The following is a 24868-nucleotide window of genomic DNA, read 5'->3' on the forward strand; positions in this document are numbered from 1 at the left end:
TTCTAGGAATAACAGAAACAGGATTTATTGCCCCATAGAAAACTAGATTCAGAACAAGCAAGTGCAGTATTATAGTACACAATTTATTTTTTCTGTACATTACATATCTGCTAAATTGCATTGACAAACCCAAAACTTCCCTCATTTCTCCTTCACCTGCCAAGCTAAGCAAAGCACTTAATTTTGTTCTGTAGGACAGAAGAAAATAGCTTCCTGGAGAGTTTACTAGCTGATGGGCTGGCAGAAGGTGCTCAACTCTGACTTTCAGTGTTTCCTGTAGTTTGTTACAGCCTGTCAGGTTAGAAGCTCAGGTGGTGGTATGTCCTGCCACTGTACCAGTCTAGGAAGAAGCAACTTCATCCTCCTTAGATTTCCATACTGTCTTCTTCTTAGAAGATGAATTCTTGCAGTTGCAGCCATACCAAACAGTACAAATGAAGCTACCACCAGAAAAGTCACTTTGCAGTAGCCCTAGCTGGAGTTATGTCCCATGTGCTGAGGCAGGCTGGATGTGTACTAAAGTCCTTAAGAAAAATAAATACTTTTGCATAATGTACGTACAAAGAATGGTTGATTCCTTCATTCCTAGCCTCAGCAACTGACAGAACCACAGCCAGCTCACAATGATTAATGCCACCTTCGTAACTGCTGGACTGAGTCCAAGAGAATATTGGCCTGCTCTTTATAATAGTGCAAATTATATGGAGGTGTTTTGGAAGGAGTGGCTTGAAAAAAGAAGGATTAACCAAAAACCCTCCTTTGGTCCCTGTAAGAGTAGTTCCACTCTTCCATGACGTTTTCAGGATTCCCCCAAATAATTTTAACCAACTATTAAGGCATTAAAAGAACAGATTAAATTGAGATTAAAATGATCTGGCTTGGACTTGAAAAGAAGTCCACTGCAGATTTCCTGACAAAGAAATGTTCTAAATATATCTCCTTCTCCTCAGCTCCATACTGCGCAAAAACAAGACACTAAATCTGTCTGGTAATATCCTCGATGCCTTTAACTACCACAAAACATTACACTTAAATATATTGCACAGGAAGCCTAACATGTCCTGCCTGACTCTTCACAAAATGGCCACGAACACAGGAGCACAGCTACTGGACATCTCAAAACTTGAAGAGATCAATGAAATGCTGAGGAGACACTGGCATGAGGCAGGTATTTGGATCACTTGCAGTGCAGGGGTGTCCTGTATCCTGCAAAATGAAGGTGAAAAGAAGCCCAGGTAAGTTCTTTTGCAGTACCACCACCCTCTCCCTCTACTCACAGCGTAAAAGAAATGGACACATGCGACTACTCACTGTACACAAACTGAGGGGAACTTGCTCTTTTAAAGAGGTCACCATGTTCTTGAACTGCTTTAGGCTAAGTTGTTAAGAAAATAATCTTTTCCACTTTGGGTTTTTTTTGGTGGTTTAGGGTGGTCGTTGTTGCTTTTCTGACATACAGAGCTACCTTGCACTACCACCAACAAGCCAATCCAACCACACATATACAAAACACTCCAATAAACTGCAAACTGACAAACCCCTCTCCTACCAAAACCAGAACCCGAGTCAGAGCTCTTGAAAAAAAGTTTTATCTTCTTACCAAAGAATAACAGAGAAGGAATAATTAAAAAGAAATAGCAACTGCTTTGTTGGAAATAAATTATCTACTACAATCTGAAATCAGCTATTACTTCAGGGAGGAAAATGAGCTCCTTGACTGGAAAGTGCAGCACACTTCCCTCCCAAAAAAGTCATTTGGGTTTGAAGTCCCAGTTATACAACTTGATTTCTACCTTGCTTGTTTTTCTTCCCAACAGTTTTTCCTCTTTCACTCCTACCTTTCCTCTCACCTGAAAGCATTGCCTTAAAATAGAAAAATAACACTCAAGCAATTAAAAAGACAAGACAAAAAGGCTTTGTCATTATAGATTTACAGAGCCCTCAGTGCTCTAAAGGAAGTGTTAGAAGTGGAATAAAAAGGCTCCAGAGAGCTCAGAGAGGTTAAACACCTTACATCAGTAATAATGAAAGGCTCAAACTGTCCTCCTCAGGTTTTAAGTGGCTTCTCTCTCTTTTCCACCAGTGATGTTAACCATGTGGGCCAAGAAAACTGGAGTAAATACATGGTAAGTAGGTCAGATAACAGCAGCCTTAATTTATTTATTTTCCCCCATAGAAAGTCAAACTTTTCTATGCAAGTCACTTAAAAGAAGGAAAGAAACTAAGTGAAAGTTTCTCCTCACTTGGAAACTTAGATGAGGAAAAATGCTGTCAAGGATGACACAGTGCTGTCCAAGTCACAACACTAGTGTGCATTAGGGGGAACACCTAAATTCTCCTCCAACAGTTTTCCAATTAAAAGTGTATTTTTCCATTAAGTCTGTAAATAACTACATTAAAATCTGGTGTCACCTCCTCATCCTCTCACTTCAGTAATTAACATCGCCAGAGAATCCATCAATTGTTATACATGACACAGGGAAAAACCAACACCAGACAAGCTGATGAGATCACAGGTAAAACTGCATCTGGGGAAGTTGCAGATGAGGAAGAAGGTAAGACTGAGGCCCGAAGTGTTAAACCAAACACCTCTATCTGAAGAGGACATCTGCAAGGAAGACACATCACAGTGGCAAACACTCTCCAAAGCAGCTGCTAGTGAGCTATCATGCTATTACTTTCCTAGTTTCTAGGAAAAAAAACCCAAACCCAACAAAATCCACCACCAGACTTAGGTTCTGGGTGCTTCTAGTGCTTATTTGTACTCCTAAATATTTTAGAACTTGTAACATGCTTTGGTCTGCATGTCATGCTGCATTTGAAAGCTCTGCTCAGTCAGGAATTACAGGTCCAATAAAAGTCCCAGTAAGCTCAGTTGTGGGATTAGTGAAAACCACAGAGAAACAGCAGTTTTAGAGAGGAAAAATGTGACAAGGGCTAAAGAAAAACCTATCTTGCCTGTAATTAGGAGTATTCTAAGAAAAGGTACTGCCCTCAAATTACATTTCATAGAGTTCCTATCATACTGATTTTCTATACACCTACTTAAATCAGAATCTTTTAAACTAGTAAAAGAATTCCCCAGGATGAGTGTAGTTTACCAGCAAACGCAGTAGCTTTCCCCCTCAAATTTCATCATCACTGGACACTAAAGTTCTGTAACAACTCTGGAGCAAGAGTCCTGTTCTGTGTAATTACTTCTACTATTCCTTCATTTAGAAAGCAACCTTCTAATTGCCACCCCCACTCCCAAGTCTGTTTTGGGAATTGCTTTTCAGAGACACACTCGAAGTACATGAGTACAGCATCCTAAGTAGAGTAAAACCAATGTGGCATTAAAGAAAGCTATCTGAGGTTCGTGCTACACTTCAGATTTGAGCACCGAATTAAATGCATTGTGTAATGCAGAAACACTTGGTAACACTGAGTGCAGTGTTACTTCTCAGCAACGTTTGGTTTATCTTGCTGGCACCAGACACTTCTCTTCATTAGAAGCTGAATTATGGTCCCTGTTTTAAATGGCATTAACAGAGAATATGGCAATAATAAAAACCAGATCAGATGAAATGCTGAGGTGGAAAGGATCGCTACCTTACCTAACAGGGAAACAAGAAACAAAAGTATTCCTGCTGCTAAATTGATGTGAGGAAACAAAACAACCAGAAATTGGCATGTTATTCACTTTGACATTACAGAACAGTCAGCAACGAAAACAGATGAGACAAACAGGAAATACCTTGAGTAACAAAGCAAGGTGGTAGTCCTTTGAGATCGTGAAGGAGGAAGCAGAAAGGAGAGCCATAAAGTAAAAGAAGCAAAGTTAAGGTTTGCTGAAGGTAAGGTTCATACGTCATCCAGAAAGATTTTTCTTGTGGCAAATCACAAGCAACTGGAGACCCAAAATCAGTACAGCTTCCAAGAAAACTCAGCCCGTATGTGAAGCATATCACTTACACAGAACAATCACATTATTTTTCACAAAGCCCTGGCTATTGACAGAAGTAGTATTCAACTTCTGTGGCCACCTCTGAGAACTGAAATGTGCTATTGAGTGAGCTATGAAAACAGAGAAGTGCCCACAATTGCAGTGCTGCTCAGTGGAAGAGAAGAAACTGTGCACACCACAAGCATTCGCAGAGCCATCAGCCAGAGATTAGATTGCCATTGCCTTTACCCTACTGACAGCACATTTCTCTCACTTTCATCACCGACAAATCCTTTACAGAGCAGTCACTTCTGAAAGACAGTAATAGAATAGAGAATTTCTTAGAATCACTCCCTCTTTCAGCAAGGAAGAGTACAAGGTTTATTCTATTGCTGCACTTCCTACAATGAATTTAGGAGTCAATTTCTTACTCAACATTACTACAGTTACAGGTTTTAAATGAACACAATAATACAAATGCTGCTTCCTGAAAAGCTCTTAAAGACTTGTTCAAAGTAACACTGAGATTATTGTAATACACTGAAAAGTGAAGTAATTTCCCTTCGGTTTTCCCCTCTGCTAATCCCATTCAGTAGGCACCAGTCCCTTTTAAAATAGCACACTGAAAGAATTTGCTGTTCCACTGTATTGTCAGTTTCATAAACTGATGACAATTATGCTCATCACTAGCTAGGCCTGTGCTTTGTGGCTAGCTTCTACAACTCAGCTGCATCAAGAACATCCCTTAGCTTAACTCATTTCTCTAAGTCTGCTTCCCTTTATTCACCCCTTTTCTTAGAGAAGAATTTATGTAGAGTACTCTCAGTCCTTGATAGCTTTAACACTAAAAGAAATAAACCTCTGCTAGTCTTCTTCATGCCCTAATCACTGAAGCACTTCTTCCTCTGCAGCTATTCCAGTGTCTTTGCTTTGTTCTTGAATGAGGGGAGCAAGAAAGATGCAATACCAAGAAGTGTTCGGTTCACTGCCTGGAGCTCCTCTGAATGCCCTTGAAAACAAAAGCTGCCCAAGTTTTTAAAGGTACTGTTACAGGGGGAAACTAAACTCTTACACTATGAACTAGCTGAAGAGCCCACTGCTTTCACTGGGCTCAAACACTTGCTACTCTGCCTCTGCAAGGTAACTGACTTCTTTCACAGTTTGAGTGGGTTTTGATTTGTTCCTTTTTTGGTTTTGCTGCACACCCTATGGAATTAGGCAGAGTAACAGCTTCAATTGAGAACAAAAATCTGTATGTATAGATACAATTATGTCAACCACTCACACATTTATTAAGCTGGTATGGTGAGAAAGCTTGAAAGAATTTTCAACACCTGATAGAAGTTCTAATTAAGAACTACTTACCTAGCAAATGTTTTTCCTAGAAGAAAGAATCTCCTGTCTTGCTGTCCCCTGCTCCCTGCATTGCTTCTCATCTCATTCTCTTGTATCTATAGCCTTTTGCCAGTGCCAGAAAGGGCACAACTATTCCCCCACACACATGTAACTCACAGTCGGCTAGCACTACTTTCCTCTCACTGCCCTGCAAACAGAGGCACTGCTTTTAAGACCACCGATTAACTTCTTGTGTCCCTGCCAATAAAGGTGCCAGCTGTGCAGAAAATAATTTGTTTAACCATCTTGTTCCATCTGATCAAACATTTTAAAGACAGGGACAAGGCTTAGACTCCAAGGCCTAGAGAATGCAAACTGCAATGCAGGTTTGCAGAATAATCAGACCTCTGGATAAGGCTCTGGCCGGCCTGATCTAGGGTAGGTTCTAATTCAGCCTCCTGCTCAAAGCAGGGTAAGCTGGAAGATGAGACCAGATTGCTCCAGCTTTACTCAGTCAAGTGTTCCATCCCACGATGGAAACTGCACAACTACTACAGCCAAATTGTTTCCTTGCTTGGCTGTCCTCATGGGAGGCTCTTAGGCTCCTCTGAAGTCCTCAAGCCCCTCTGATTATTTAGCCCTCATCTGAATTCCATCCAGTTTGTGAGTATCTTTTTTGCACTGGGAACCTGCCACTGCTATGGAAGCTAGCTGAGCCTCTTGGAACACCCTCACACTGACACGCAACTTCTCGCAAACTCACGGAAAGAAGAGACACGAGCAACTCGCTTCTGTCACTGACTGTCTGCCAAGCTTTCTCAAACACCTCTTTGTTTCCCACCTTGCACTACCCACATTCCATCCGAGCTGCAGAATTACAGGATGCTCACCCACTGCAAGGCTGGATTATGGTGTAGCACAAATTGAACGCAGAGCTGTGTGCTCAGACACAAGTTAAACGTTAAAACATCCTATGGAAATTAAACTCATTGCAAGACGAAATATGCTAAGTGCTAAACACCACACCACAGTCAACAGCAGATGCATTCTGAGTGAAAATTCAAACGTTCAAACTTCACATGGGACAGTAAACTATAAAAGACAGTTTTAGAGCTATGTGGCAGGAACACCACAGGAGCAAGTTCTCACTGGAGATGTGCTGATTGCTATGCCATCATTAGGAAAGGGATGTCATAGAATGACTAACTTCATACATGTCAACAGCAGCTTCGTGTAAGACGAGGTATGAGACCCAGGGGGCAACTCTTTCCATGTGCCACTTTTCTTTGCAACTCTAAGTTTGGAGGTTACTGGACATCAAGAGGTAGGAACTATAGATGAAAAACATTTTTAGAACTCTATATGGAGTTTTTATATACTACTTAAAAGAAGTTGTCCTATCACATTTCATTTGAGAAAGCTGTCAAGATGGTCTTAGTATTTTCCCTTTCAGGTCATCAGCAGTATTTATCTGAGCTTATTTCCAATTACCTGTCGTCAAAACTCTTACCTTCCAAAAGAGAATACTGCAGTGTCGGCAGAAGTGCAAGGTGTCCCCGTACTGCTCCTTTATTGGGTAGTATTTCTGAAGTGCAAAGTACATCAGCTTCCAGTCAATGTGACCTTTCTCTGACAGAATCAAATGCCTACAAAACTGGACATAAAATGAGTATCTTCCTTTAGCATTGTTAAAGAACTAGTGAAATCAGGCAAAGGATGGGGAGAGGGGGGAAGGTAAAGGCAAGACTCATAGCTGCAAGTCTTTGAAATCAATAATCTGACATCACACATCTCTGCAAAGCAGTGAGAGATGTAGCCACCAAAAAATGCAAGATAAACCACTAAAACTAGGAGGGTGCATATTTGCCAAGAAAAAGTAGGCCACGTGCAGCTCATCTAACTCCATCTAATTGTGATCAAGAACCATGTAGCAAATAAAATATTTAAACCCCTAACTCATGTTATGCTTTCCCAAAGAAACTCAGGAGCGACAGCAAAAAGACCAACACTACTGTCTTGACAGAAATCCACACTTTAACTGCAGACAGTGCTTTTTTTTTGCATTGTAAAAGTATACACATGATTCTTTTTCACAGGTACTCATGATCTCTCTAGAAGGCAGCAATAGTCAGTGACTCCCGTGAGGACATCACCTGCATGCAAAGCTTCTGCACACAGACTGTTTCTCCCCAGCTTCATACAGAACCAGGGTTTGATAGGTATGTATGTGTAAAGGGCTTCTGTTCCCTGCTGTGGGGATTAGTACTGATAGATGGAGGGCTTTCTGCATTCAAAAGACAGCTCCTGGCTGGGCAGAACAGCACTGCCTTTCTGATTTCTGCTGCACCTTACTTCACTTTAAAATAGCTCCTCTGTGTAGCGTTCTCGCCTTCTCCAGAAGTGCTCTTCAGCTATCACGTGTTTGAGTGCTTGTTTCAGTGGTTCAGCAAATACACTGAAGAGGACAGCAGAACTGACCTGACAGGATTCTGCATCTTAAGGTGGTACACTTTGCAACAGAAAAAGCAGAATTTGCTAATCAAAACCCAAATCAGTAGACTCCTATCATTAGTAACCTAATAGGAGACTGAACGTGAGCACTTAGGAAAGCATTAGCAAAACTGTGTACAACTACCCCTTATAAGGCACAGTGCTAATTCAACTGAATGGCTTAAGAGATGGTTTTCTCAACATTACCTCAGTGTAACAGCTTCCTCTCCAGCCACTTTTGTCACTGTTCAATACAGCTTACCGTGTCTAGCCTCGAAATCACTCAACCACTACACTGAGCTTATACCTCTTATCCTAACTTCACCTTGCGTTCTGCTGAGCTGTTTCTGGAGGAGGGTTTTTCAGTTTGCCTTTCTCTATGTTCTCCATGAAGTTCATGCTGAAGCCTTTAATCACACCAAAATTCTTACTGGGGTCAACTGTGCATGAGTTAGTTGAGCTTCAATTCAACCTCTCCTGTTACAGTAACGATCTGGTATTCACCAACCAAATGGTATCACTTCAACCTGTCAGATTTAAGACTGGGTATTTTCACTTCCTCCAGTCTGGAATGTACTAGGTGTTTAAAGTTCTTCCTTCAGCTCTAGTGTGGGAACTTCTAGTTTCATAGTTTTGTTTTCACCTAGTCTTGATTTCATCCCACCATATACTACTGTCAGAAAATGAAGACAGTTCTGGAGGCATTCCAAGATTAAGGTTGCCCACGAGGAAGTGACAGCAAAGTACTGTTTCTCTTTTTGTTGTTAATTTCAAAATCTCAGGCATTTGTTTTATTCTCTTTTTGCAAAGATTCAATTCTGGCTTCACCAGACTGTTCAGATAGAATTAAAAGTTTGAGCAACCTATCTGCCTACCTCGGTAAAAACAAATTCTACTTCAATGCTGAAACTAGACATACCTTTGAGGTATCCCCTCACTAAAGCTAGACATACCTTTGAGGTATCCCCTCACTAAAGCTAGACATACCTTTGAGGTATCCCCTCACTAAAGCTAGACATACCTTTGAGGTATCCCCTCACTAAAGCTAGACATACCTTTGAGGTATCCCCTCACTAAAGCTAGACATACCTTTGAGGTATCCCCTCACTAAAGCTAGACATACCTTTGAGGTATCCCCTCACTAAAGCTAGACATACCTTTGAGGTATCCCCTCCAGCACTTTGCTGTGTGGTTTAAAACCAGGAAGTTACCATATACGGGCATCTTTTAAAATACTATCAGGCTATCCCCTTGCAGTTCAGTGTGAGCCAAGCCCTCCAAAGCAGAACATTTCCACGGTCACTTCAGCTCAAGAAGGGCAAGTTCACCCTTCATTCTCATCACAGCACGCTGCAAAGATAAGGGCTATGTTTAAGCAGTGATAAAGTTTATTACCTGCTTTTCAGCAAAATGGTACTGGCAGAGTTTTTTCCACAACTGTCTGTCTTCGCTGAGCATGTACAAAGTTGGGGTCACTTGGCCCAGAGTAATAATGTCCCAGCCATCAGAGAATCTGTATAAGATGTTATTCAGCATATGGAGAGGGAGGTCGCTAAGCGTAAGCCCATTGTTGACTTGCTGAAACAAGAGTTGGAGACGTAACTGCAAAAACTGACAGCAGGAGGTACAAACAAGATTCTTACTTGAGAGGTATCTCAGACCTTAAGTTCATTTGTATAAACCTACTAAGTAATATCTATGGTTACCTCTGGGATACTTTGATTACTTTGCTACCACTGTTTCCTATGTGGTGTTGTTGGAAACTCAAATAACTACAGATACAGAAGGCAAGAGATTGTAGCTCTGTACCACACAGCTCTCCTACTGGCAACATAAATACATCCTCAACTATTTTCTTTGAGTTTCAAATACTTCCAAAACACTTTTCAGAAAATAACTAAGGCATATACAGTCTTAAAAACGACAATATATTCAATTCCACCTTGAAGAAGTGTGCTAAACTCCTGAAGGTATGAAGCAATTCTTTGTAATTTGCAGGATAAGTACAGTTTGTCCATTTACTGAGAGACAGAGCACATGCCAATCTGCCCCAAGACACCTACAGCACAGAATACAGGACTGCAGAGCAGAAATACAGAAATCAAGTATTACAGAAGTGTCAGAGGTAGAGTAGGTTCATTTCTGAAGTCTTAGCTATAGTTGTGCTCACACAAATGAGGAACTCTGCAGAGGATGACAGATGAGAGCACTGAGAAGGCTCCTATTAAGAACACACACCTCTGCTGAACTTTCTCTTAGCAACACAACTCATACATGACTGGAGTTGATACTGCCAGGTGGCACAGAGCCCGACAAGGCTGGAGGTGGTGTCCCAGCTGGCAAGGGAGGGAGGGTGGGCAGCTGCTGGCCCCATCAAGCAAAGCTGCCCAGTCACAAGGAGCAGCAGCTGTAGTCTAACAAGTTCTCACTTAGGTTAGTTTACTTCACGACCATTCATCTCACTTACAGATGAGACTTTCCATAGTGTCCTCTGTTTTAAACATCTCTGGGACTGTCATTCTTTTCAGGAATAAGGGAACATTACAGGCATGAGATTTCTCATCAGTTATTTCAAGCAACATAAACCAGCTCTGATAGAAGTGGCATGCTAGAAAGAATTGAAAGCAGCAACTGCAGCAGCTCAAAACTTTGCCATAGTTGCTTGGCATATGAGAACTGGTTTCTCCCTTCTATTCAGATGTTTTACTCCAACACACAGCAAGGAAAACATCAGCATTTCACATTTGAAAGCAAAACAGATGAAACAGTTCTTGGACTTCACTGTGAGCAAGGTCTTGCAGCATTTCTTTCTCCAGGAGCAACCCAGAGAGGTTACAGAGCCTGCTAGCTTGCCATCAGAAGTTTCTCCTAGAAAAACCTGGAACAGTGCACACCACATACTGAAAGACACAGGATCAGAATCCCGATGTCGAAGTCTTCTTTCTTGTGTTAACAAAGAGCAACTCCACTTATGACTTAAGCTATGAAATTGCCACTGGAATATTTTTCCTTTTCCTCACCCAGCTTTACTACTTTAGTAGTAGAACATTTACTTTGCAGTAACTTTTTGTTAAATGTCTGACCATCTACAGACAGATTCTGAAATTTATCTGGGTGAGGAAAACAATTACATCTGTGTATCTCTACCACATTCCTGCAGTGCAGGCACTGTAGCAGCCCTCACTGAAAAAAGCTGTTCAAGCATTAGAAAATGGAGTTTATTCCATTTCAAATTATTTCTCTAAGAAAAGGGAACAAGTAAAGCTGCTCATGATGTATTTGCAAACTCTCTTCACTTACAAATCCTGAGCCAATATTCAATACAGTTCCTCTCCTCTCCCCAGACCCTTTTTTAGCACGATTTAACAACGTACCTTGTTCATCTGAAGGTTTTTTAGTTGTTGTTGCCACAGAAGGATGGTTTCTAATCGGCAAATCCAAATATTGATGTTCCCTACCAATACAGATTTTCCTACTCCTCTAATCAGTATGCAGAGAGTAGAACTCAGATCCTGTAGTAGATCTTTGATTAATCGTGGATTATATTGATCTTCCAAGACTGGAAAACAAACCAGACCAAACAATTTTGGTTATCTCAGTTAACTAAGCTAATACAGTTAGCTGAAGCTAATCAACGCTCCTGTAGATAACTAATTACAATGCAACTGTGTGTGCAGGTAGCTGCCTGAATTCCCACCATGCATTCATTAATGCTGTTCCATGAATGCAAGACCAATAATTAACAATTCCATAGAAAAAAGTGATGTCATATTCCATGCTATTCATGCTGATCAACAATGCTGAGCAACCAGTTAGAAATCTGATTTCTTCTGCTGGCAGCTGATGGAATCACGTCTCCACTTAGCCTGGCTCCCAGAAAGCAATTTTCATCAGTATTGTGGAAGAGCTTTTCTTGAAAATAAACAATAAAGAAAGGCAGTTGTGTACTTTGCATCGCAGTACCCCATGCAAGCTGAAACACAAACATGTTACTAAGCTAAAAGCTTTCATGTTTCACAAAGAGTATAATTGAATAGCAACCACCAGTTTCTGAACAGAATCTAACTGTCATTTAACTTCACCAATCTGTTTCAGACGTGATTCAAGAATCAGGAGAAAACAACTCACAACTGTGTGAATGGAAGCATGGAACCACTTACTAAATAACCTACTGCTTTACTTCACAGTGTGAAAAATAAAGCTAGTCCCTCCCCTCGAAACCAAAATCAGCTGATAGCTTAGTCACAGCAGTTACATCTGAACAACCTCAGCTCTTACCCTTCTGCACAATTTTGTCCAAGATGCTGAAGTAGTTCTTCTGCGCGGCACCGCTCAGGGAGGTTAACTGGGACTTGGCAATTAACTGCAAGAGCTAGGAGAAAGAAGCAAGCCTCAGAAGAGCGGCAGAGCTACGGTCACCTGCAGCAGCAAGTGCTGCAGCTGCATTTTGTGAGAACAGAACTACAAGGGTCAGAAGACAAGGGAACACCAACATGCAAAGCTTTGTGCACCTTCACTGGCACCCCATAAGAAGATGAACGATTTCAAAACACTATCCCAGTATCAGCTGTTATTACTGTGATTGAGCACATAACACCTGGTCTTCATTAACTGCAACAGGACTCAGGGGAGTCTGTTTTGGAGGCTCACAAATGTAAGAGTGGTTCTTGACGTTGCTCGGTTCTGAACCATAGAACTGTTGAGGGTGGAAGAGACCTCTGAGATCATCACATCCAACTGCTTGCCTACAGCACACAATCCCACCACTACCTCTAAACCGTGTCCCTAAGCACCATATACATGTGTCTGTTAAATACCTCCAGAGATGGGGACTCCACTACTTCCTTGGGCAGCCTGTTCCAATGCTTGGCAACCCCTTTTGTGAAAAATCTTTTCCTAATATCCAACTTGAACCTTCCCTGGCACAGCTTGAGGCTGTTTCTTCTTATGCTGTCACTTGTTGCATGTGAGAAGAGACCAACCCCCACCTTGATTCAACTTCCTCTGCAGTAGGTTGAGAGTTTAGTGGTCAAGAACATCACTCTGAACTAATACCAACTACCAGACAACCAGTTTCTGAATGGAAGAACCACACTGATCAAACCAAGGTGCGATGCACTTGGTGTATCCTCCTCACAGAGAGGAAATGCCATACTTCACCTGAAAAAGGGGATTCTCCCAAATCCTGGTAGGAGGAAACACAGTAATCTAATAATCAGCAGTATACATACTGTGGCAGTAATTCTTCCTTGGCTATATAGCAAGAATCTCCTAGCTGTCCACGTGTTTTTCTCTGGAACCACTGTGACCAGAACAGTGGAAATGGTCTAAGCAGAAGAGCTTCACTTCTTGCTGCAAGCTACAGCTGTTAGAAGCAGCTCTTGTTCCCATTTGGACACCTTTGCTTTTGTGTTTTAGATTCAGTTTTGTAGTCAGTAAAGGACCATTGCCTCTTCAACAAAACATGGTCCTTCAGTAGGAAATTAAAGACAGACTTTGATGTTAGGCAGCATTGCAACATTTAGGAATGTGGCACTGAACTTTACAATTGCAGTTCGTAAAGCTAACCTCAGGACAAGTGCTCTCAACAGATCAGGACAGGAAAGCAGGGAGCAGAAACCAGCATCGCTACAGAGTGCTGCAAACACTAACCTGCAGAGCCATGCTTTGTAGGACTGCATCCACTATCAGCACAGAGAGTGAAAAAAAGCCTGAGCCAGCCAAGAAGTATTTTGTATCTTCATTTCTAAAACACTGATTTGATGCTACACCCAAGATTAATTTTCCTTTGGAGGAACAGAGCATAGACCAGTTCTATCCTGGATTTAATAGCATTTCTTCTGGCTTCTCTGCACGATCCCTGACAGAACATTATGTGCTATGAAAGGAGGAAATAATGCTCCTGATGTATTCAAATACAATGCATTTACTGTAGTTGTTGTGACTAGATACTAGGACCTTTTTTGCTTGCCATTTTCAAAGCCTTTTAGTTTGATTAATAATTTTAGAGTACACCTAGTGGTCTCTGGCACTTTGCCACTTGAAGCAAGTATTTACATTTACCTTGATTAAAAGAACAAAATCATTTGTGTCACAGACTAAAGATCAAAGAAACTCCACCTGGCTGAGCTGAATGAAGATTCCAATTTCAGTAAAATTAATATGCAAGGATTAAGACACTTTCAGCAGGCGCACAAGTACATGAGTTCAATCTTGGAGAGGTGCATAGCCATGGCTTATGTTGTCTACTGGAGACTGACTTCGAATGGATCAGCTATTTAAATGGGAAGAAGTTTAAAAAGACCACTGACCACAAAGTGTATCAGACTTCTAACAGCTAAGAACATTATATTGCACCATAAAAGAGTACAGGAAAACAGGTGATCCTACCTCCTTCCCCCACTGCCTACCCTAAAAAAGTCCTGATCAGACAAACGTTTCCCAAGTCATGTGCTGGTTTGAGGCTAATTGGAATATTTTAATGAGAGAAATTAGATTACTGGCTATGAAAAGAAAATAAGGTGATGTCTATATTACTCATCTGTTCTGCTGGGACATATGGAAACACAGACAAAGAGAAGACAGTCTCTGCCTGTCATGTTAATTCTTATGCCTGAATATGCACATTTCCAACTAATCATTCTGTTTCTGACATCCCTTGCTGATCTTTTCAGCTCACCTCACACATAAGAGATTCTGAGGTAAGGGAGGGGATGGAAAGAAGGTGGAAGGGTGGTTGGGAGCCCCTCCTGGGCACTCTGACTTCTGGGAGGGGTCTTGTATTTCTATATTACTTTCAATTTGTATACAACTGTACAGGGTTGTAACTACCTGTAATATATTGTATATATGTGCTTGTAAATTGTGCTTCATTCTTTAACTTCCAGCAGGCTGAGTGAATCCTCGGAGGGGTGTGGGGGGGTGGTGATGTCCAGAACCACTACAGTCAATAAGTCTCAACAAACTCCAGCATGAGCAGTAGTTGTCCTTCATACTCATTGTGTTTATTCGCAGCTCAGTAACCCTTCAGTCCAGTTTCTGTAGCTGCTGCTAGAAGTCGCTTTGCCTCCCTCACTTCAGGAAGCTGATAAGAAGGTAAGATGAACTTTTTACAAAAATCAGTTTTACAATTACAAATTGCAACCAAATTCTAAAGTGTTAGGATTTTGTAGGTCTGCCTGCTGTTCTCAAGCAATCCTAATGTCTTAGAGGCTGCCATTATTTGGCCGTAGGTTTGATCATAAAGCCAGATTTCTGACCGTTCAAGTACTGCTCCTTTCTCCATCTGAAGGCTGGCTAACTAAAGCAGGTGACACACTTCAGTGAAGAGCTGAGAAACTGATCAAGGTGCTTATGTTAGACACTGCATGTTGTTCTAATCAGCATCTGAAAAACCATACAGTTCTAGACTCATTCTACTTGTTCACCAGGCAGGTGTGGCAATTCAGGTAGTGATCTGTTGCAACACAATCACCTTTTCAGGGTTGTTTTTTCTTTTCTTGCTTCTGCTCCCAAAACAGCATTAAAAAAAGAACATTCTAAACCACAATGCATATATATACACACCGAAAGATCTGCAAGGGTTAAAACCCAGGCAAGTACCCTGACCACTAGGCTGGAAGCAAATCCTTTTGGCTTTGTTTCCTTTGGTCTCACATCTCTTGTTTTTCTGGACGTATAATACGCTGTCTTAGTTTCACAAGGATGGACAGAATGTGTTTTCTTTCCAAATACTCCACAGCCTAGTGGTAAGGGTGTTCTTCTGGTATGTTTGTTCAGTTTTGATTTGTGTCTTTTCAAGTCCTGGATGCACTCCAATCACTACATTATTTGTGAACAGCTTCACCAGTGAACTGAACTTTAGTCCCGAATATGCCTTACATTTTGATCTTCTCTGGGAGCTGGGACAAGCACTTTACTACCTCAACTTAGGTGAAGGAGTAAGCAAGGAAGAACAGTATGTCCCAGAAAAGGCACTTCCAAGTTGGCTGGATAGCCATGGAGGAAATGAAGGCACACCACTATGTGTCTCCCTAAGCAACAACTTACATAGTTTTGAAAAACAGGTAGCATCTTTGTCCAGAACTTACAGGTTCCAGTTCTCAACTTAAGCCTAGAGGTAACCCAGAGAAGCTAAAAAACGTAAGAAAGGGACTTTCCAAAGAATCAGGAGATCAATGTACCATAATTGTCTCTACAAATTTCATGTTGCTGTTATCTGTAAAGGACAACCTTCGATGAAAATAATTTCTGTAAAACAGCAAAACAAAAACAGACTGAGGGAAAAAAAGGGAGCCTCGTGTTAAGTGATGCTACCAAAGTCAAAGCATAGATCTTGTCCTAGATTTAAAAAAGTGTGCAATGAATCACAAGGTTGTGAAGAAGCTGCAGAAGAAATAGAAACTGCAGAACATTTACACATCACATATTCCTCTTGAAATTGCTATTTTCAGCATATTTAAGACACTGTATATTTAGGATGCATTATGCTTCGCTATTTTTGGCTGTGTAGGAATTATTCTGCATTTCAAGAGTTCACTAGCCAGACTGCTGAACAAAACACACTAGCACCAGTACTTCCCTGGAAATACAAAGCACACGGGCCAACACCACCCTGCTTAAGCTGTAGGCTTCCATGGAGCAATATAACGAGCTTTCACCAAGTTAAAGTGACTCAGTTCAAACTTGCTTCGTGCAGTGTAAGTTACATACAAGCAGGACATTTTGTGTTCTTTTGTACATAAGGGCAGATCAACACACACTTTTGAAGCATGCATATAAAATAAAGAGCTTACTTTGACCACGTAATTGAACCTCCTGATGTCCTGAATTGCACTGGAAAAGTCTAAGCGGTTAAAAGCTTCTCCCAAAGTGCAATAGCCGTGTCTCTGAGGAGAAGAATAAACACAGGTTTAAATGGAGAGAAACAAATTTAACACTGAAGAAAGCATTCAGAAAAGCACTGCCATGCAACTGACACTCCCTGGAAACACAAGCTATCTGGACTGAAGATTTCCTAATTTCTTTGTAGAGCAACTGGAAACACACACACTGTTTGGATCTGACAGCTGTAGAGGCATCCTCATTCCACAGCAAGGCCTTTAAATTCACACTGCTCACGCAGCCTGTAATCACCAGTATCTGAGCACCCATGGAACCTTATCTGCTACTGCATGGCCACTGTATTGGCACCTCACTCCCTGTATGCCTCAGTGAGCTTACAACTATAGCTGTTACCTGACTGACATTCCCATTTGAGAGCAAGGGCACAGCTACTTGCTCCTGGGATTGGAAGAGCAAATGGCCTCCACAGCCAGTATTTATTTCAAGGGTGCTACAAGTTTAGGCATGAATTTTCTTCAGTACCAAGAGCAATTGCATTTCCTTTCACTACTTCTGCACAGGTGCCTGAAGTTGAAAATGGAAGTTTCAGAGGCCATTGTGGAATTAAGGTAGTAGCAGCACCCTGAAACAACACAGGATCACATAAACTGCCTAAATATTTCAAGCTACAAAACCACACAGAAGCCTTGGAACAAAATGTGGCTAGGAAAACCTCACAGCTGGTGAAAGATACATTGGCTGAACAGTGTGTAGTGTGGTTTATTAGCCCAGAGTTTGAGGGGGAGAAGTGCCTTCTTGATTTCTAGACAGACTTCCTTGCTGAATTTCATGATGTTGAAAAGGTGACAGTACAATTTAATGTTCTTTTTTGCAACCCAGTGAAAGCTTACCCTGGATGTACCCCAGTGGGGCAGAAGACAGTTGCTATCCCCTGCAGAGTGGTGGCAATTCCTGCCTATTGGCTAATGACTGAAGTCAGGACCATACTGCTCGGTCAGTTAATCTACCCAAGACCCAAGCATGTTGCATACTTGACAGGATGCAAAAACTGCCTGGCTAATAGCAGCAAATTAACATTTACAGATCACAAAAAATTCATTGAAATGTAACTATTTGTGCCTCTGCTTTCCAGCTTGGATTGGTGGCCTGTAATTGGACTGATGTCTTCCCTTGTTTCCTCTGTGTAAGCTCTCTCCACAACACCATGCTCCTCCCATGCACAGAGCTCTTCACAGTCGCCCTCATCTGTGAAATGCCAAGTCAGCTTTGCCTGCATGGCTAGGGTCACCACACTCACCTCCTTCACTCTCTCCTAGCTGGCACTGGGTGTGTGGATGAAAGACAGCCTTGCAGGTGCCCAAGTTTCACCCATCTCAGATAACTAACCACAGGAATGAAACTCAAAGATGGCATCTCTACAGAGAATGGACACGTTTTAACACTTGGCCTTCCAAGAGATCATTTCAAAAATCTTTCATTTCCCCTTTACAGTTGCATGCTACAGTTTGTATCCCAGACTGAAAGCAACTGCCCTTTGTGGAACATGGAAGTCCTTTTTGAAGAGTCTGAAGCTGAAGTTGTGTTCAAACTTACACCAAGAGTCCAAAATACCAGGTAGCTGCCTGCAGAAACCTTCCTTGGAGACATGACTCTGGTTTTGTAAATTCTTTCAATAGTACAGACATGGGACAGGTGGCTTTGGACAGCTGCAGAACTATGCCCATCTCTGCCAAGTCCCCACGTTAAAGTCACCTTCCTGGCTGCCTTTGCCTCACCACATGCAGCTGTATAATAACCCTTAAGACCACTCAGCACAAATGCCTTGTTCTTAATATACTATGTGTTAACTAAGGAGTACAAAGATGTAGGAATTGACCGACAGCATGCAGGACTTACCTCCTTGGTGCTTTCTTTATGAACATAAATCCACTTTTCACGATAAAAACCTACAATAAAAATCAAAATATGACTTCTGCTTTAGGCAATGCTTTCAAGAAAGAAACAACAAAATAGACTACCCTGCATGAAATGCTTCATAAGCTAGAGAAGATGGCTAAGGAGTTCTAGAGAAGGAAGTTTAAAAGGACTGAAAAGGATGACTACTAATTTTCCAAAACCACTAAAGGAAAAGTTAACCAATTTTATAATAAACACAAGACTTGGCACAAAACTGACAGCAGTAGCACAATTATTGTGAAGTGTGTCCCAACAACAGTCATCTTGTCCTACAAAATGCTCAGTTTTTCTGATCCAACAGGCTCCTTAGCACTTCATACTGGGAAGTACAGAAGGGAGCGATCTTTTTGCTGCTGACCACTACTCCTCTAATCCATTTTCTTCTGTAAAAGTGACTGCTCCTCAGCCTCTTGGTTGAAGTAGCTGCAGATATTGCAGGGAAGTCAGTTATACGAGATCAACAGAGGCAGCTAGTCAACCTCCCAGCCTCCAGAGGTCTTACACCTAATGAAAGCAGGCTCTTAGACACAGCCACTTGAACCTCTCAAAACACTTTAGGCTCAGACAAGCCTTTGGCAGCTCGCAGCTTTGTGCAAGACCATCCGCACTACAATCTGGGGAATACACAAGTAGTGGAGATAAAGCCCAGATCGAAGCGTTACAAAGGGCAGCATACTGCTGATCAGCTGATTTTTACCCACTCTACCAAATTCTCTGCCTCATTAAGTTCACTTGTGTCACAAGCATTTAAAACATCACTTGTAGCTTGAGCTGCAAGGCTGACAAAAGGACACTATTTTTTACAAAAACCCAACTTTTCTTCAAGAGATTCGATACCGATACATCATTTACCCAAAGATAGAGATATTATGCCAAAATTCATTTGTTCATGAAGTGGTTATGGAGTTATTTCTCTAAACAAAACTTGAATTAAAACCAAACAAGTCGCTTTGGTAAACACAAGCTTCTGTCCGAATCCTGAAGAATTTGACTTCAAACTAGTCCACGATACTGATCAGTGTTTAGTACATGAAAACCTTTACTATTCAGGAATTACTATTCCTAAATTATTATCTTTGAGTATCTGAAAACCAAACAAACCCCTAAACCCCACCCAGTGTCACAGACCAGTTAAGATGCACCACTTCTGAGACTACAGTTTGTTGCCAATACAGAAGTCAACTTAGAAGGCTACTCTGCAGACAAATATAAATGACTAGTGTAAAGTTTTACTGAACCTACAAAAGCCTTCCAAAGCAAATGAAAACAACCTCCAGCCTTACATTGTGAATCTGTGTTATTCCTAAAATGATCTTTTTTCCTTTTTTTGGCTGCAAACTCACAGTCCTCAGTACCGCATATTTCTTCATCCTCACCGCCGCCAGCTATGATGCTGCAATAAACACATCCAATTAGAACAGCAGGGATTAAACACTGGAGAAGAACACAGCTTATGTTATTGACAGCTGGGAAAAAAAATGAGAACGAGCAGATCTTTTCTCTAATGTTGCTCTACCAAGGGTGTATACCAACAGGTACCTCAAAAATGAAGCTGTCTTCTTTTGCTTCCCAGTAGGGGTCAATTTTGTGACAAAGCAATTATAGACGCAAGATTATCTTACTAACAGGTCTCTTGTAAGTCATTACTGGCATTTAGTAAGGACTGCTGAGGTGACAGTACTAGCTGGACAACTGGCTGGCTGCAAAACTCTGGCGTAGAGGGAAGAGGAATTATTTTGAAAGGACCAGGCCTTGAAGCAAACCAACCAACAAGCCTGAACATGCAGGTAAACGTCAGTGCAGAACTACTGCACAGCCTTGCGTAGGCAGGAAGCCAGGAGAGAGACCTCTCTACTGGCAGCTTCGGGGCACAGACAGTCTGTCCTTTACCAGACGCCTGAACCACAGTGTACATCGTGTAGGTGTCACAGTGCTGCTTTACCAATGAGTGGAGTGGTGTAGTCCAGCCACCCCCCCCAACTACACTGAATAATTACTGTGTATGTACGGATATTGTGTGCATATGCAAATAGAAAAACCTGGTGTGGTAAACCACCCTTTCTAAATTTCATATGCATTTTAAAACTGCCTGCACTACATGAAGTCTTCACAAAAGCTTTGGGCTTTATTTTGTTTCACAGATAATTATAAGGACCAGCCACAGAGATAAGAATGGGTGTTCATTTCTCCAGCACTGAGAGAAGGAAGATACTTTATCTAAAGGCCACAGTTTTGCTAGATAAGCAGAATAACTAAGAATGTGCTAGTGAAGTTTAACTGCAGGACTGGTTTATTTCCTCATTATTATTTTTCAGCAAGAAACTTATATGCAAAACTTCTATTTGTTACTAGTTTTTTAACCCAGGTTTGGTACGTGACTCTGTTTATCAATGTCAGTTTGAACTTCAAACTGCATCTGCAATAAAACTGAAAGGGCACCAGTTTATTTTAAACATAGTCTATATTTGGGCACATTTGAGGCATGAAGAAAACAGTAGGTTAAGATAATCTGAATAATAATCCTTCACTGTTTGGCAGCTCCTGAGGGTTATTTCACAAATTTAGAAAACACAGGTGTATGACTACAGCAAGTCCTTGCTTACCAGTAAATTCCCTCTAAATCAGATCAGCTACTGTATCATTTACTGGAGTACACCCAAACCCCTGGATGTTCCCTTTTCTCATTATAAGCACATTATGCGGGAATTTATGACCAAGAATGCTATCCCTGAGAAATCAAGCAGATATTTGTTTGGATAAAGTTATTTTCATCACACCGGTCTGTGGGCATTTGCCACAAGTATTGTTTTATTTAGCTACTCTCTTTTTCACCTGTTTTACAGAAGCACAGAGAGTCATCTACTGTGTTAGACATTTACCATAGTGCTACCATTAATTGTGTCCTTGGAGCAAAGATAGGATATGGCTGCCATAAAAAGTCCTAAACCAACACCCAGGCAGCAGAAAAATCTTCATTCACTTCCAGGTAACATTTCAACATGCCTGTTGTGCTTGCAATTGGTCAGTATTACTTTTATCTTTAAATAGCACTTGACGAGATCTGGACAGGCTGGGCAAAGGTGAACCTCATAAAGTTCAGTAAGGACCAGTGAAAAAGTCCTGCACCTGGGGAGTAATAACACCAGGCACCAGTGCAGACTAGCGTTGCCCTGCAGGAAATCAGCTCCATGGAGAAAGGCCTTGGAGTCCCAGCAGACAGCAACCTATCCATAGGGCAGCAAGGTGCTCTTGTGGCCAAGACAGCCAATGGCATCCTGGGGTGCATTAAGGAAAGTGTGCCCTGGAGGTATAGGGAGGTTCTCTTCCCTCTCTACTCCACCCTAGTGAGTTCACTCCTGGAACAGTAAGTCCAGTTTTGGGCTGCCAAATTTGAGACAGGGGATCTGCTGGAGATAGTCCAATGGAAAGCTATGAGAATGGACTGGAACAACTGACCTATGAAGAAAGACAGAGTGCTGGGGCTGTGTGGTCTTGAGAAATGTCTATAGGTATCTGGCAGTGGGTGTCAAGCTGAAGGTGCCAGTCTCTTTTTGGTGGTGCCCAGTGACAGGACAAGGAGAACAGGTACAAGCCAGAACACAGGAGGTTCCACCTCAATGCGAGGAGGCAGTTACTTACCCCACAGAGACACTGTGGAGTCTCTTTCTCTGGACACTTTCAAAACCTACTTGGGTGTGTTTCTGTGCAGCCTGCCCTAGGTGATCCTGCTCTGGCAGGGAGGTTGGGCTCAATGACCTCTGGAGGTCCTTTCCAACTTCTAACATTCTGTGATTCTATGAAAGGTTTTTTTTTCCAATTTATTTTTTGTTTCAAGGGGGTTTATTTCTAAGATATGCAACATAAGATGGGATCTGTCAACCTAAAATCAGCAATTCGGAAAGCAGTGACAAAAGACAGGCAGTCTCCACATAGTTCCACTTTCTAACTGGCTGCATTTGGATAATTCTAGCACATGCAGATAGTATCACTGACCACAAACATTTGCAGTCCGAGTGAAAATTAAGTCAGTCTTTGCATTCTCACCAACTACTAATTATTGCAGAGTAACTATTTTGTAACTTACACAGCGTGACTGATATCATTCAGTTGATTATTCTCATCCTCAAGCGCAGGACTAAAAGGTTCACATCGTTTCCATCCATCTTCTGTTTTAACCCATCTCCATCCAGGGGATCTCCAGTCTTGGCCCAAAAATGGCATGTTTTGTCTATAAGCAGCAAGAAGACTGTTTGTGCATTTAATTAAGGAAAGCTGCAAAACTTCTTGTCATTACTTCAATTTTCTCTTTAACCTAAAAAAACAAGTTAAAAAAAATTACATTCAGCAAAGAAAGTTCTTTGTAAAGTATCCTTCTAAGGGACAGATTCTGTGGTTTCCTAAATGCATTAATGCATTTTTGACCTTGAAACTTCCTCCTTGTCTTTCAGCATTTATTAGATCAAGCTAGGTTTCCTGATTCTTTAGACAACAAGGAAAAGAATCATGGTAGCCCAGGAAAGAGAGGATACCAAAATGATCAAAATTGTGTCTTGTGTAATCTGCTCCACCATGATCAAATGGATTACTGATTCTGAAACCTGACTAATAAATGGTTGTTAGAGATTCTGAAAGGCCACAGATCCTCAGATGACAAGTGCTGGGGCTGTGCTACACTGTATGTCGGGTTTGCCCAGCATTTTTTCAGGTTTTGAGGGTCGCTGGCCATGCCAGGCTATTAACCAGACACCAGGACCAAGGCAGACTACCAGACAGTGGGACTCAGCAATACAGCTTGGTGGTCATGCTAGTGTTGGTCTGGTGGTTAGACGTGACCTTGGAGGTGTTTTCCAACTGTAATCCTTTCTGGATTCCAGAGTCATTGTGAAGTGTCTCCTGAAATTCCTACAAAGAGATGCAGGGCAACACAGGTGTATCACTTCAGCAGTGTTGTGCTACCTTTTTTTTTTTTCAAGTGGGAGATTCACTTCTGACACATTAAACAAGAATTTGGGAAAAGTGGTCTTCTACATGTTGAAAACTCTGATCTCCCTAGATCCTGCCCTTTTCCCATTCACACGCACTGATCCTTATTGTAAGTGGTGATTTCAGATGCTTCTCAGTGCAGCATTGCACTACACAATCCCTGAGCTTGCTTTCAAAGAGTTTCAGCACATATCATGGACTATACCTTCAGTAACAGCGAGCAGCTGTTCTTTCCATGAGGCAGAGAACTCACCACATGAGAAAGAACCACTGCAAAGCCATTGAGAACTGCAGGAACTCATCTTTTTTGCCTCTCTACTGGAGAGCTCTTCTGTTTATCTGTCTCTAGACTTAAGGGTCTCATTTCCTAACAGTCCAAGCACACCCATCTCCTCCTTTAGTGTGCTAACGAAACCTTCAGCAACTCAACTTTCATTACAAACCGCTTCTTTACACTCTTTAGAGACAGACTACTTCTAGGTCACCTTCTGGGAGCTAGCCCAGCCACCCTCTGTGATTCAGAGGCCAGAGTCTGCCTGTGAACCCTACCGCACCCCATGACGTTTTCCTACCCAGTGACTGTCTTATATAAACCCTCAAACTTCCGCAGGACCATGATTCATCAGTCAGTTAGCTTCTCTCTTGACCACCCTGTTCTGATTGTCGTTCCCTAAACAGTCATTTTAGTGTGTCCCGGCCGCGCAAATCTCAGTTCCCAACAGGCACAGACGTTCCTCTCCTCTCCAGCTGAGCTGCCCACCCCTGCCTCCTTCCCTTCGGCCCGCCACGGCCCCAGCCCTTGCGTGTCCCAGGTCTCCCATCGCCATGTAGCCGGCGGATACTCCAACACCCAGCTCCTCCAGACCGCCTCCAGACACGCCTCCCCCACGCTGCTCCTCATGCCTAGCCCCAGCCTCATGCGCCCACCCTGACCCCAGCACCTTATCCCACACCATTCCGACCCCATACAGCCCCGGTCCCCAGTCGCAAACCCCACAAGCCATTCCGCCCACACTCGGCAACAAACTCCGGGGCCTGCCGGTCCTCCCGTATACCGCCCCAACACCCTCCGCCTCCCCGTTCGCACACGCGGGCACTCCGGCCCCGCTTCCAGCCCGGCCGCGCTCACCTCGCCGCAGCGCCGGTGCCGGTGCCGCCGCCGGCCCGTGCCGCCGAGCTATTGCCGGAAGTACCCCGGGGCCGCACCCCCGCCTCGCTGATTGGCCGCCGCGCCTGTTGCTACCCGGCGGCGCCGTTCCCCATTGGCGGGAGCGGGCGGCGAGGTCAGCGGCAGCACATCACGTGAGGCGGCGCGCCGCGCACGTGCCCGTGTTT

The 24868-nt window shown here is 42.4% G+C and overlaps 1 protein-coding gene across 8 annotated transcripts; it reads right to left on the minus strand.

Annotated features, from left to right (window-relative positions):
- FBXO25 (F-box protein 25) lies at nt 1-24813 on the minus strand. 8 transcript variants are annotated; one of them, XM_064145896.1, is made up of 11 exons: nt 24663-24813; nt 22635-22778; nt 19834-19943; nt 18491-18540; nt 16546-16638; nt 12029-12122; nt 11125-11309; nt 9146-9328; nt 6771-6914; nt 3737-3763; nt 1-1206 (listed from the first exon to the last, which is right to left on the minus strand). In XM_064145896.1, exons 2-11 carry the CDS (start codon nt 22769-22771, stop codon nt 1117-1119), a joined length of 1113 nt encoding a protein of 370 aa, XP_064001966.1. In that variant the 5' UTR covers nt 22772-22778; nt 24663-24813; the 3' UTR covers nt 1-1116. The 8 variants fall into 8 exon arrangements, 6 of the variants coding, with proteins under 6 accessions (XP_064001966.1, XP_064001963.1, XP_064001964.1 ...); XM_064145893.1 differs by having other exon boundaries at nt 22635-22862; nt 24663-24812; XM_064145894.1 differs by lacking the exon at nt 24663-24813 and adding an exon at nt 23384-23454 and having other exon boundaries at nt 22635-22862.
- Between the last annotated feature and the right edge of the window lie 55 nt (nt 24814-24868).

Source organism: Pogoniulus pusillus, chromosome 7, assembly GCF_015220805.1.
Source record: "Pogoniulus pusillus isolate bPogPus1 chromosome 7, bPogPus1.pri, whole genome shotgun sequence".
NCBI lineage: Eukaryota > Metazoa > Chordata > Aves > Piciformes > Lybiidae > Pogoniulus > Pogoniulus pusillus.